The following is a 14702-nucleotide window of genomic DNA, read 5'->3' on the forward strand; positions in this document are numbered from 1 at the left end:
GGGGAGAGAAAGAATGCAAGGAAAGGGGCACGTGGGAACATAGGTGGATGGATGGAAGGGGAGAGATGTGCTGGAGGAGGAGTGGTGGAGCAGATGGACGGAGAGGGCTGAGCAGAAGGCAGAGCAGACCGGAGGCTGGGAATGGGTACGAAGGAGGCAATGGTCAGAGGGAGCCCTGGAAAGTTTCCCCAACCAGTTTGCATTTCTAGTTTCCAGTTTCACATCTCCTACCACGCTTAGGCTCTGTTGAGCTTGTTGCACTACGTGGTCTAGACACAGTGTTACTTTTTAAAAATTATTTTGCTACATTTCTATTTTTTCCCCCGAAACTTCTGTCATGATGTCACTATTGGCATTTGTCCCTTTTCTCTCTCCATTTCCTCTGCTAACAGTTCTAGTGTTACTCTTTATCTTGCATTCTCCCAACAGCCATGAGGGGGAATAAAATTACAGTTTCTCTACATATCATACTTAAAATACAGATGTTTATGATTGGTATATAAGGGGGTGTCATTGTTTGTTCCTGAAAATCTGTATCTTAAAAGCATCAGTGCATTAGTACTCCCTTGTATATGACTACTGAATGTCTATTCCTACTACAGTTTCACATTTTACAGAGATGGGTTTCTTTCCAGTGGATGCTTGATTTTTATTGCAGCTGCAGATTGTTGAGCAGTTTCTTTATTCTTCCTTTTCCCCCCACCCCTGTGTTGGCTATATCCTAGCAAGGCTTTGGCTTCTTGCAGCTCCTGGTACTTGCCAGACTGCAGAAGTGAACATTGCAGCTGCAGCATGCTTCCAGGGTGCTTGGCTCTTGGAGATTTTGGGTTTTGAGCAGGTAATGGGGAGAAATGGATCCTGCCCTGACCTAATCCAAATCAAAAGACAAGGAAGTAAATGGAATACAAGAAAACAATAATAGGCTTTTATCTGGTTTTCTGTGTAATTAATTAAAAAAAAAAAAAAGCTGATTCTTTTGGGGATGAGCTGAGAAATCTGAAGACTTGATGTCTGTAGCACTATCAGCAATATGCATATAAATGTATATTTAAAAACGTATATACTATTCTACTTAAATATTACATATTCTTAGTCCTAAAGAGCCAATTCTTTGAAATTCAGAGTGGGGTTTGAAAGGTGGAAAAGTATTCAGCCCAGGCTTCTGACCTTATGGGTCAGGGTTATAAACACATGTGAGTGTATTAAACCTGCAATTATTCATGGAAAGCTTATCTGGGTTGCAGACTGGCTGAGCTGGGGATGTCGCAGGAGCAGCACTGAGTCTTTGTGGAGCTGACTGTGGTCTGGTGGGGCTCATGGGCTGCAGCGCGGGGGGAACATGGGTGTGCTGTATCCAGGGTGCAGGAGCAGTTTCCCTGCCTTTCTTGGCACAGAGCCCAACCTCTGAAACACGCTGAACCCAGGCTGGCTCTGCACAGAGCCATCTTGGGAGTCTTTGGTGGCATGTTTGCTCTACCAGAAGTGCTTACACACATGATATGCAGAGAAGCAAGTGGCTCCGCAAAGGACCAGAGGGATTATTGACTTGGGCTGGGTTCCACTTTGTTGAGCTCCAGACAGACCTTCCAGAATCCTTCAAGTACTTGGGTCCTGCATCCTGTCAGAGGAAGGGTTGACCGATCCACCTCGGGCTGGTCCCACCTGAACACGGGCTTAGGTTTGATTTGATACTAATGCCAGAAGCCCTGGAGGCTGTCCTGGAGAGGAGAGAGATGTGTGGAGCCAGCCTGGGTCCAGCAGGGCTAAGATGGAACAGAAGCTTGCAAGCGTGTGTGTATGGAGTTACACTCCCCAGAGTGCCCCACAGCATTTTTTTAGCTCTTTTCGTTACCCAGCCTTGCTGATGAACACCTCATTACCCCAAACAATGGTGATGTGACCATATGGATGTGTCTGAAGCTGGTGTATGAGGTGCCTGGAGAAGGATACGATTTTAGGAATAGCACAGCTGTCTCTGATTCTCCTTTCTACTTCTTCAGAAAACTGTACTTCAAAGGCTCTGCAAATGGCCATTTCATTCTCCAGGATACTTTCTGTTTGGTTCACCAAACTAATGAAATCTCTAATTTAAATCTCTAAATTAATCTTTAATTAAAACACTGACCACCTATTTAGCGTTTTCTTATGTGTTTACTTTTAACTTGTGATGAATATCTTTAATTCATTTGAAGATTTTTTTTTCACTTGCATTCAAATAACTCTCTGTTTCAAGTTAAGTCTCAGAAGAATGCACACAAAAATAGTTTGAGGCCTGCATGCATGCTTCTTCTCCTTCCCACTTCCATACACATTTCCCCATTAACTCCATGTCTGCTATTGCAACACAGAGTTTCAGTGCAAAGAGGCCAGAAACCAGTTAGCAGAAAGTAGTTGACTGAATTGAGAGATCCCTTGGTGCTGGGTTTCCTGGACCATGGTATGTGTGTGTATGTTTTATCTGGCATGTCTGCTGCTTTGAAGAGTGACATTACCTGCTGCAACCTCAGCGCTGCTGCTGCCATTGTAGCCAGTCTTGTCACTGCTAATGGACACAGCAAAAGGAAAAAACAGCACTGGCATAGCACATTTCTCATCTTTGATTCTTTTACATGTAGTTTAAAATCAAATCTGCTGGAACTGAGCCATGTCCTTACTTATAGGTATGTTCTTAGCAGGAGTTGTGATCCTGTGAGGTCACGATCACTGGTTTCCACACCAGTCCATGGGACCACAGCTTCATGTTTAAACAAAGCCGTGTTAACAGGGAAAGATGGATTTGGCTATGGAACTTGGCAAGCCTTTTGTTTGTTTGTATTTTATCTGACAATGATCAGTTAAAATGTTGTTTTTGTCATGCAAACGTAATGCCTGATAACTGTCTGCAGCATCAGCAATTGCTTCTGAACAGGGACAGTTAATTATTAGAAATGAAGATCAGTTGTTCTGCACCTAGCAACAAAACAAAAGACACAATCTTTATAATAAAGCATGAAAGACTTATTTAATTTATTTTAATTATTGCATTTTTTAGTAACTTATTCTTAAAAATCAAAATGCATCAAGCACATGAAAAAAATACAGTCTGTATTTCAGTCAGAAATAGACTTCTGTAGGGTTCTGGTAGGAATCACATGTCATGCAGGGAAAAACACTTTTTTGTTCCTCTGACAATGTTCCAGTTAGTGTTGCTGTTTGTGCTTTTTCAGATAAAGCATTGTCATATTGTTACATGTCTCTATTTTAGCAACTTTTAAATTTGAAGAGAAGGCTGCAAATCAGATCATTGTACTATTTAAGTGAAGACATAATTGAGGCAGAAAGAGCTGTTTGAAACTGGTCAAAGCTGGCTTACAAAACCAATATGGCCTTAGCCTAAGAAGGGCAGGTTTCAATTAACTGTAACGAAAAGCTTCCAAGCAGTAAGAGGAATCAGAGGAAAGAACAACTTCAGTTTATTCCTTAGACTCTGACAATGGAAATGGGTGCACATGAAAAGTGGATAAATCCAAAAATCAAAACCTCTTAACACTGAAATTCTCTTCCTTGCTTTGCTCTGTGTGGCTATTGACCTGTTCTGGGATTGTGCCGTGGCAGAGAGTCATCCTGACTCTACAGTCATACCTCAGTCATATGCACTGAATTCAGGAGATGGTGCCTAACAGTGTGACTCTCTGTCTTGTGACATTTCTTGTAACTCTTACATTGCATTTCGGGATGCCCGGCATCATGCATGGCTGATTTACAGAAAATGAGAAACATCAGCGAATGTCCAGGCCTTTCCAGATGTTCAGTTGTCCAGTCAGCAGTACTGCAGGGCTGCTATGATGTGAGAGCATATGTCCAGCAATCTCAGGGAGTTGTGGAATGTTTTTGTTTTGCCTGGGTAAAATTTTGGTCAGAGAAAGACAAATGTCCCAAAGAATCCAGATATGCTATAGCCCTCTCAGTGAGGAATTAACGGCTGATTTAGCTGATAAAGTCTGATTAGTAGGTATTAAATAAGGCTTGATGTGACTATTGAAACAATAATAAAGCAAAAGTGTGTAACAGCTCATTTAATAAGAGTCATCCATCCTGTGCAAGAGCCAAGGACTTGTGGAGAAAATGGGATGCAGTTGTGTCACTGTGTCAAAATACATGCATAAAAGAGACATGTAAAGATAGCAGGTGCCTTCTATTTTGGCACTTGCAGAGTGAATGTTCAGGATCAAGCAAGAGGAAAAGCTCTGCTGCAGAGCCCCTCTTAGGGGAGGGCATTTGCTGCCTCTGGTAAGACTCTGCTGAGATAATGCTGAGAGAGATGGGTTGAAGGGGGTCAGTCCTGTATCCACTCCCACTGGTGTGGCACACAAGTTTGGAATAGTGTGCTAAGCAAGCTGTCCCCCTTTGCCTGTCATTCACACAGTCACTGTATCTGCCCATGGATATATTTTGTGTATATAATACTTTAATGTTAAAGTAGAGACTGTCTTTTGGATCTTGCTCAATTGTGTGTTGCTTTAGTTCTGGGAGAAAAATTCTTTTCCGACCCCAGATAGGGATCAGGTCAGCTTATGCTCCAAAGAATAGAGATTAATATCCCCTGTGACCTTTCTGCGTGGCTGCTGCAGGGCTTTTAACGAGTGGGCTTAAGACCCCATGTGTGGCAGCTATGCTGACATGGATGTCTGTAATGTCTCTTCTTGTCAATGATCCATGAACTAAGGAATCTCCAAGGATATCTTGATGTGCAGTGGAGCTGTTACGGTCTAGTGCAGGAGAGAACCACACAATGATAGAATGAAAAGCTGGTGTCACAAGTAATGTGTAAGTTGTTCTAAATGTACTTGACAAGAGTTGTCCCTGGCTGTATATTTACTTAAAAGATGTGGTTGTGATATGGTAGGAAAATTAAATATCTAAACAAAGCCCCAAGTAACAAACAACAAAACACTCTATTTATATTTTGTGGTTCCTTGGACGTTTCTGATTTTGTATGAACTCTATAATACAATGTAGAACAGATAATGAAGAGTAAGTACATAACACAAAAAACCCCTCACCTAGTTCTAGTTAATTCTGCATCCCTCCCCCATCTCTGACGCTGAAGAGTGTGATGTCCAGAAAACAACACAGGAAGTAGTTCCTTCCTAAAAAATAATTTTTCCTTGATTTTGCACTTATTTGTTTTGATTTGCTTTGGTTATTCTGAAGTAACATTGCCATCACTAGTGTGCATACGAGGCTTGTAGTTTGTTTAAACCATTTTTAGCATTAGTTTTAAATAGCAGTAGAATCTCAGAGAACTGCCTGGGATTCCATGAAAGAACTGATTTAGGACTGAGGCCAACAGCTGTTGTTTCAAATATGGCTCAGGTAAATGGGTGATGTTATATACACCTTTTCAAGCTATATGACCTGCTTGGGTGTCTAGGGTAGGTGATAAGTGCCTGAGTCCAGGAGAAAGATCCAGGGGCTTTTGTCAGCTTAGCTCTGGAGGCAGTCACCGCTCAGTAGGTACATAGGTGTACATCTACCAGCCTCCCTCCGTGCTCCAAGTTTCAGTGCCTGTCAATGTTTTATAAGCTCTCCAGTGTGACACACCAGGCCTCAAGCTCATGCTTAAGCTTTGGCATCACCAGCATGAGGCTAGAAGCCCCCAAACTATTGGTGGCTGGAGGAAATGGGAGAGTCTTGTTTGCTTTGCTCCTGCAATTTTAAAACCATGTAAATTTTTCTGCATCCTGCTTCTCAGCTTCCTTGTCTAACCACTGTCCTGAAGTGGGCACATGTTTGCATGGCTCCTATGGCTTGCCTGCTGCCTGTCGATTGACCCAGCTTCCATCACAGACAGAGATAAGCTCCTGTCTCCTCTGGTGAGCAGGGGACTTTTCTGGAATTAAGGGGAGTTGGATGTATCAGCCCTCTTAAGGCAAAAGGCAGTTAAATATGCCCGGAGGGTGGGAACTAGCTGTAATAAAGAGGCAGGAGAGGTTGTAAAGCAAGTATGTGTTCTGTTTAATGGATTTCTAGGAACTGAATTCAGCAGTTCCTTAGAAATGTTTCATTTGCTCTCTCTGTTTCACTACGTATGGGGCAAACCTCCAGAGATTTGAGGAATGTTTTCCTTAATGGCGACAGGCTGGTTGTGAAGCAGATCCTAACCTGGATGTGTTTGAAGACAGGTCAATGGATTCTGCCCCAGATGGTGTTCTGTTCATTTATAAGTTGACTCATGAGATCTGAATGGGTTATAACCTATCTTCAGTTCCTATCATTTTATCCATTTCCAGTGCAGTGTGACATCACTTTTTTTCCCTATTAGTTATGATCTTCTGTATTTAAAAATTAAATGGTCATAGTTGCTGCTGATCTAGATCTCAGTAATGATGTATCCTGCCTATGTCAGGAAACAAAATTAGGGTTGGTGGCCTTTCCACCTTAGATTTTCTCCTGCCCAGTAGATTACAACAGCCAGTGGGAATGATGTGCAAGCTGAAATGTGCAGCACAGCATGAGGACAAGTAAAGCCCCAGTATGTCCTGCTGTGCTTGGTGGAGTGTCATCTGTGGGGTGGCAGCATGTGCTTGCCATCAAAGTCTTCGGCCACATGCAAGTTGTGTGACCTGTGGGTTTAAGTGAGGGTGGCAGGTTTCCATGGCTTTGTTGTAGGGAGCAGGTGTGACAAGGTGGTGGAGCAGACCTGGTGTGCAGCTGCAGGCAGCAGTTAGGACCATCAGTTTGGCACCTTTGGGAGGTGGAGCGTCTGTTTGCCCAGGGCAGAATGAATGTCATGTGGATATCTGTTTAAATTGTCAGGGGTTTGAATTTTGCTAAGCACAAGGGAATACAAAGGTGTAAGACATGTCCTCCTTAATGCCATCTTGCTCTTGTCTTGTCTGTTTATAAAACCTGCTAGCATTGTTATAACCCACTAGGACATAAAATGTTGTTTCTCCCTGTTCTGGCTTCTGTCTGCTACCACCTGTTCCTTCTGTGTGCACCCCTGTACCACGGGCTGTTTCCAGCTGTGCAGCCTGATCTGTGTTTGTATCCCTCCTTCCCAGTTTCTTCTCCACCTCCTTGGTCTTGCCAAACCCTTGATGCAGCTAGTGGACCACCCTCCAGAGGTGACCTCCTCCCTCTTGGTCAGTGCAACTCTGCATTGCACAGCTATGAATTGCAATTTTTTATTTTTCATTTCCAGAGGTTTGTATCTGGGTGAATGTCAGGGACCCCATGCACACTGAGTCAGAGAACAAGGGAAAGGAACTGATGCTCTTTTTGTGTGGTGAGGACCTAAACTTTGGGTCACACGAGATTTAGATAAAAGGGCAAGCACTGCTTCAGTCTCGAACCTTAAATACAAACCTAGATGTACAACACAGCTTAAGTCTTTCTTGAATGGTTACTGGGAAAAGCTGGGCTATGGGTTTGCCTTAAAGTCATGCTGCAATTGGAGGACTAGGGGAAGGTAATACTTTGAGAATCACTGTTCTTAGGAATGTTAAATTTGGACTGCTAACTCTGCCATAAATCCCAAAGTGACATGTTAAATTTAATGAAAAAATTCAAGTCAGCATGTGGATGTTGGAGTACTTTGAAAGAATATTTAAACAGAATGAGGCTCTCAACTTTGTCTATAGTAAAGCAGTCATTCAACCATATCATAATCTCATTAGGGTGCGGGCTCTTGAAAGTGTGAAGTGCAGACATCCCTGATGCTGGTTGGCACATTTAGGCACGTATGTAATACAACAGTATAAAAAGCAATTTAACGCCTCGTGTGATTTGTGATTCACAGCTCATGGCTGCTAATATATTGTGGTGATCTACAAATTAAAGTTTAGTTTGTTAGGTTCAGTGTGGGCAGGGCATTTAATTTTCTTGCATTAATTTAACAGGATTGGGGCCAAAGGCAGCAAAGAAGTTCGGCTTTTTTATCACTATAAAAGAGTTATGATTCATGATCTGAAACCTTAGGCTGGTAAAGAGACACTCCAGACATAAATGATTGTAGAAGAGCAGGACTGGATGGGAATGGCATTGGAAAGACACAATTCAGCTATGAGAGAAATAACAAAACTAAAGTGTCACTTACTGAATTATTCTACAGCATGTAAAATTCATTTTTCTGGTGATTATGTTCTCTTTTAGATTTCTGAGTGAAGATGAATTTAGCAGAGATTTGTGATAATGCCAAAAAAGGAAGAGAATATGCACTCCTTGGGAATTACGACTCTTCTATGGTATATTACCAGGGTGTCATCCAGCAAATCCAGAGACATTGCCAGTCAATCAGAGATCCAGCAATTAAGGGCAAATGGCAACAGGTAGGGTGAAATAACATTGCCCATATTCTATTACTTGATGTTTGAAAACCACATTATACTTCCCAAACCTTATAAGATGTAGAGGACTTATATTTCAGTGATGTTTGCAACATTTTTTGTACAATATTTTGTTGGTATTCATGGGAAAATATTTTTTGCATTGTGTTCAAAAGGAATTCTGTTGTTCTAAACGAATCAATTCTTTTGTTGTTTTCACTTAGGATATCTGTCTAATTCCTGGTCTGTTTGTGTTTACATACTGTCTGTGATTGCATAATTTTGAAAAAATTAAGGACTTCCTTTTCCTCTTGTATCTTTTGGTCATCTAATGTCCAGTAAGGTAAAATGTGAGTGGGTGGGTTAGCATCTCTAGAATGGTTGTCTGAGTAGCAGCTAACTGTATGACTATAGTGTACAAATTTGGATCAGGTTTCTCAAACTGCAAGTCCTACTCTTAGCCCGAGTCTTGCACACATCCATCTCCCTGCTAAACAGGGTTCTGTTGAAGCCGTGGAAGTAATCTGCTGGTGAAATGTAAGAACCCCCAAGGACACCTATTTATTACTTTCAGTATTTAAGTCTTCCTTACATTTTTTGGTGCCATTTTTCGTGGTACAAAATGTGTTCCATAAACATAAAAAAGGAGGAAAACCATATAAAGATGTTTTCTAGAATAAAGAATTCATATTGCATAAAGACTATGTTTTGAAAGAATGACATAGCCCCTATAAAAGATACAATTTTGCAGTAGGTAGCTAAAGAGATTATTTCAATAAATTTTTCTAAATATCATATGTTTAAATGATATCACTTAAAAACAGAAGCAAATTTTCCTTTTTATTGCAGCAGATGATTTGTTTATGGGTTTGTGTTTGAAACTTCTGACACTAACGTAGAGTATTTTGTGTTCTGATAAGTACAACACTGTTAACAATCACTTTGTAATAACAGTATTATTCATAGGTGTCTATCATAGAATTGTAGAAGTCTGTTCATGAAGAGCTTGTTTGCAAAACATGTGTGTGTACATGCAGCAGAGATAGTACCTAGTTTTCCTGGTAATGTAGTAAGCTGGATGTTGCATAGGAGATACTCACATCCAAGTACTGGTATTCAAGCTTTTTCCCACCCCAGGACGTGCTGATACAAGGTGTTCATGCCCAGTGCATGTCCTTAGTTCCTGCCAAACTTGCAGCTGATGTGAAAGTAGAGCATGAGGCTTTCCTCATTCTGCAGCTGCATTGAACCACTGCATTGTCTTCACATCTCGTATATAGTGTTTCCTCTGATGACACTGATTCTTCCTATAAACTTTCAACAGCTCTTGTCTTGTGAAGGTCACTCAAGTCTCATGTTATTGTGTGTTGTTTGAACTGCTTTAGAGAAGCCTGTGCACCATGGAATGTGTGCTGCACACTGGAGACAAACCTCAAGTACAAAAGGACCATTAACACAGTTCCCAGGATTATTCCTTGGGGAAGGCAGCTGGCTCTCTAGCAGAGGATCTGAAGTTGGCACCTTCTCAGAAATTACCCCCTTTAGGCAAAAGAAGAATGGCCCCTGACCATGTCACATAAATGCTTTAGAGATCTGTCCCAAATAAGATCTGCAGCAGGTGGGGTAACGTCTGTCATGCTGTGCGCTTATGTTAATTCTGAAACTTCCCAACACAGTAGTGGCAGATGAGATTTGTCAGAATATTGCTTTGCTGTTAGTGGTGCCAGTCTTGGCTCAGAGACAAACACCAAAATGTAAGAAGTGTGACTGAATAAAATAAAATAAGGGCTTCATCCCTAGGTTGTTTGCCTCCTCATTTGTTTATGGGAACAAAATGATACAGATACAGCAAACAATGCAGCCCTGGAACTGCTAGCTTTTCCATACCAGAACCTGAATGTATTGGTGAGACCTACAGAGATAGACCGGCTTTCTTACCCACTCTTTATAAATAATTGTTGTGCTTTCTCACTCCTTGAGACAGACTAAGAGGGAGTCTGATGATGTGGATGTTAGCACTACTTTCCAGCTCCAACAGCAGCTACATCCAAACTGTCAGTCACAGTCAAGGAGCTGTCTTGACAGACAACCTGTTCTGAAAAAAATTTAACCAAGAAGCTGGATCACAAGTAACATTCATTCACAATATTAAAATAATATCTAGATATTAATTTTAGATCTTTCTCATTAAAGAGTTATGCTATACACATTATGTAAGTTTAGCAAAATTCAGGTCAAACCCACTTGGTACCAGTAATATGCAGAAGCAAAATATTCCCATACCTGTGTGGTTCTTGCAAGTGGCTTGAGAAGCAAAGCAACCCTTAGGTCATGGTTAACAGGGTTAATGCAGTTGATTTTTACCTGAAATTCTGTCTCCTCTAGCATATGGAACTAGCCTGTTCTTCAGGTTCTTCAGCTTCTCCCATCATCTGAGGAATCTGGAGAGGATAATACCACTGGTACCTTTTGGAGGTGGAGTTTAGCAGTCACTAACACTGTGTGGGTAGAACTTTTACTCTTGAATGTCCATGTAGGTAAGTGCTCAAAGGAGAAGATTGTTACTTAAACCAGTTCTTCTCTGGGATGTACTGTCTGCATACACATTCACAATCTTGAACCTTCTTAAGGATTCCTGGAATGCTGAGTGTCAGTATGAAGCATCCCTTTCCTTTCTGTATGTTTGTGTGCAGCTCACTAACAGGGTGTTTGTCCTGCTGGTACTTCTGAGGCAGTGAGCACAGTTTCGTGTGTTTGTGGACATGTTCCCTTGTAAAACAAAAATGTTCATTTGAGGAACATCTCAAAGAATAGTTCCAGCTGTGGCTGTGCAGCTGACCAACTCACATCTCTTATGTCCAGCATTGTTCTTCCTGTTTGGTCTCTTCTCAACAGTGGGTGCTCCATCCTGAATAGGTACCTCATGCCTGGTGTATCTGCTTTGTTGCCTTGTGTATGACAAAGGATTTTTCCAGCAGTTTATTGAGCAATGTGGAAGCATGGGTGAACTGGAAGTAGTTGGGATTTTGGGTCAGATTCCCAAATGCTCTTTATCTACCTCTCTTTGCTTAGGTGTCATTGTTTTCAATTTTCTACAGTTTGGTCTAGACAGAATGATCTGTGCAAGTATTTCTTGGGCTGCATTTCATGTCAGACAGACAGCTTCAGCTTTGCAACTGGATATCTTGATTACAAGGATTCCTCTTGCTTGGAGCTGATGCTTAGGATGACGAGGAATATGAACATGTTAACATCTTCTCCCCTGGGAACAACTGACTGGCTCAGTTACACTTGATGCAATACTGCTTCTGGGAATTCAAAATCAGTACTCAACAGGGAAGAGGGATTTTGTTACTAGTCTGGGACACCCTGCAGGACTTAAACAGGGCAAAAGATGCGTGCTGAGGATCCACCAAAGCAGAGACATGACAGCATAAGAATTCCTGTGACTTCATGGAAAATTCAGAGCCATTGATCATCTTTTGACTGGCTTGACTTGGGAGTATCAAGGGTGACCTACTCTTGAGACTCATCCTTGTTTTGCATCCAGGGAGTTCCCAGCTTGCTCTTGGGTGGCTGAGTGTAGCTCCATTCTTCATTCCTAGGCCTCCTGAGCTCACTTGAAAAAGGAAAAGTTACTTTATTGTGCTTTGCGGTTTGGCTGACAGGTGAGCATATTTATTCATGTAAATGCAGGCTGGGGCTGGAAAGGTTCAAAATCAGAAGCAATGCATCGTTACCAAAACTAAAAGGTAGATTTAGTCTCATGACCGCTACTGTGAACTTTACTTGTGCTGACATTCTCCCTGTTTATTCTGAGAGAGTTTCTTGGCTGTTGCAGTGTTTTTACTAGACAGCTGGCTTGTAGGAAAGAGCTGCTTCAGTGACAGTTGAGCAGCTGCAGAATGACAGCAGAGCGTGCCCCCGGGAGATAGTACTGGCTTACAGCAAGGCCAGCGGCTGTCGAGCAAAACCTGCTGCGTGTTGGAACCATGTGCTCTGTGTTGCACAAGAGCTGAGAGCACAGGGGCCTCCGCTGGAGCTCAAGCAGAAATTGAGTGAATCCCGGAGTGCTTGAAGCAGCCAGAAAGGCACCCTGACTGACTGTGGTCACTGGTGCAGGTGATTAGGTGCACTGTATTCCTGCTTAAAGAGTAAAGGGTGAATTCTTCTTTTTATTATTTCAAACACATTTCGGTCAATCTATGCTTTTGTTGCTTTTGCTTCGTGCCTGTTTCATTCACATTTAGTAGGTTACTTTGTGATTAATTAAGAAACATTCTTTGGGTAACTCATGAATAGATGTCATTATGGGAGCTATGCCTTCACGGATCAGACAGGGTTGCAGGGCATCTGTTTTGGATATGGTTTAGGGACTTGTTATTTTCACTTTTTAAAAAATGGAGCTTGTTGAATAACTAACACTAATTGCAGGCAGTAATTTCAGGTTTGGAAAACACTTTTAGATGAACTTGATCAGTTTTTCTTCAGCATGACAGAATAAACCCTCCCCTCCCCCCCATTATTTGTATTTACGATAGTACAAATACCCACACTTATTGCCATGGGTATAGAAGTACAAGCTCTAGCGTAGCAAATAAAAGCTAGTGATGGAAAAGGTACAACAGTTGCCAGATTATGAAATACAGAGGTATTCCTTGAAATGGTTTGTAACTACCACTAAGAAAGAGTGAACTCAATTCTTGTTCACTGTGTTTTATACCCATATGATAGGATGTGTTTTCTGCTTGGGTACTGGAAATTCTTGGGGTTGGCATGTCAAAACAAAGCTGTGGGGCCATCCTGTGGGCTGAAAGGCATTTTATTGGGCCTTCCAACATCACCAGAGCCCACAATGCTGCTTCTGTGGAGGAGGTGATGTGGCTGGTAGGGGTGGCTGCTGTACCAGAGCCTGGCTCTGGGGACCAGGCAGCTTCACATGGTAGCTGAATCCAGCTAACATCCTGCCATGCCTAGAGAGGCCAAGCTCTTCCCTACCTTGTCTTCCTTCCATCTGTGCCAGCTTCTCCCTCCTCCGCCCCGTCATTTTTTTTTCCTGAGATTCATCTGATCACAGGATGGTGTGCATGTGCAGCTTGCTAACCCAGCAGAAGTGTCCTTTATTTTCTTTTTACCCTCCTAGGCCAATTTTTTTTGCCATTTTACCAACCTGTCTTACTGTACTGAGATGCCAGAATTGAATCCAGAAGAGCAGGGGCAGAGTGTGGCTGGGGAGAAGTAAAGGGAGTTCCTCCTGTTTGGCAGTGGTGAGCTGCTAACTTGGCCCACACTATCTCTTGAAAATGCTTAATCATAAGTAACCTAAAAAGCTTTCTTCAGGCTCTCTAAAACCTGAGCTGGAGCCTCCTGAGGATTCTGGCTCATAAGGAAGGGTGTGTGTGATGGGGGGCAAAGAGACTGGGTGAGTCTAAATCAGTGATTTTTCCATTTGCAGCCTTTCTAGATTGCTTCAGAGTAGCACTGATCACTCAAAGACACTGCTCAGTCAACTCCATAACTATGGCACAGCCTTTTTGCCTCGTGTCTGCGTTGTTACTCAACTGCAAGAAGGTCTATCTGCACCTATTTCATCTGACTCGGTTTCTTTAAGGCCTCTAGGAGTTTATTCTGGTTTTCCTTTGTGGTCCACACATTGAGGATTCCTTGTTGGTTTATTTGCCAGGTATTGACTGAGGAATAGGGTGTGTATTTCAAAGTTTGATCTGCTCAGGTCTGGCTAAGAGATGGCTGGCAGATGTTAGTCTGTTTTCGTCTTCCAAAGCATCAAATGGTCACTTTCCCTCAGTTTTCAGATACCATCCTCCTTGCTGGTCCAGTGAGGTGAATGACTGCACGCTGGCTGTCAGTGCTAGAAAGTTGTTTTCCACCAATTTCTCTGCATGTGTTAGAAGACTGATAGAAGGAATTCTGTCAGTACTCTTGGAGCAGTGGAGTAGGAAGTGGCTGTCTCTTGTGGAATGGTGCCCTGGAGGATTTATGCTGTATCATTCCTTTGTACCTCACAGCAGCTGTTTGGCTAGATTTATTTTTGGACAGGAGGGGGATGTGTGTGAAGACAGTTTGAAGGAACCAAGTTAGTAATCAATCACATTTGTAACTCAGCTGGAAGCTCTCACACTGGGAAATGTGTCCACAGATTGTGTGATGAGAAAGCAAAGAGAGCAAAGCAGGGCAGGAATAATCCTGCCTGAGCTGGATGTCTTGTGTCTCTGGAAAGACATAGTTACCCCATCTGGAATGAGCAAGAAGGCTGCTTTGCCCTGTGAAATGATCAAGATCTTCCTGTACTTAAGGCTCTTTTTGTACAGGTGTACATAAAGCTTCTGGTAAAGTAAATGCAGTGTTGCAAGATCTGTGCAGGGCCTGGAGGAT

At 42.3% G+C, this 14702-nt stretch overlaps 1 protein-coding gene across 1 annotated transcript in view; it reads left to right on the forward strand.

The window, feature by feature from the left end:
- The first annotated feature begins 4824 nt into the window (after positions 1 to 4824).
- The window catches only part of KATNAL1 (katanin catalytic subunit A1 like 1), a 48458-nt gene continuing 38580 nt past the window's right edge, over positions 4825 to 14702 (forward strand). The window contains exon 1 of the mRNA XM_017731363.1: positions 4825 to 8312. Coding sequence (XP_017586852.1) covers positions 8151 to 8312 — 162 coding nt within the window. The 5' untranslated portion in view covers positions 4825 to 8150. The remainder of the gene's footprint in view (positions 8313 to 14702) is intronic.

This window comes from Corvus brachyrhynchos, unplaced genomic scaffold (genome assembly GCF_000691975.1).
Source record: "Corvus brachyrhynchos isolate BGI_N302 unplaced genomic scaffold, ASM69197v1 scaffold103, whole genome shotgun sequence".
NCBI classification, from domain to species: Eukaryota; Metazoa; Chordata; class Aves; order Passeriformes; family Corvidae; genus Corvus; species Corvus brachyrhynchos.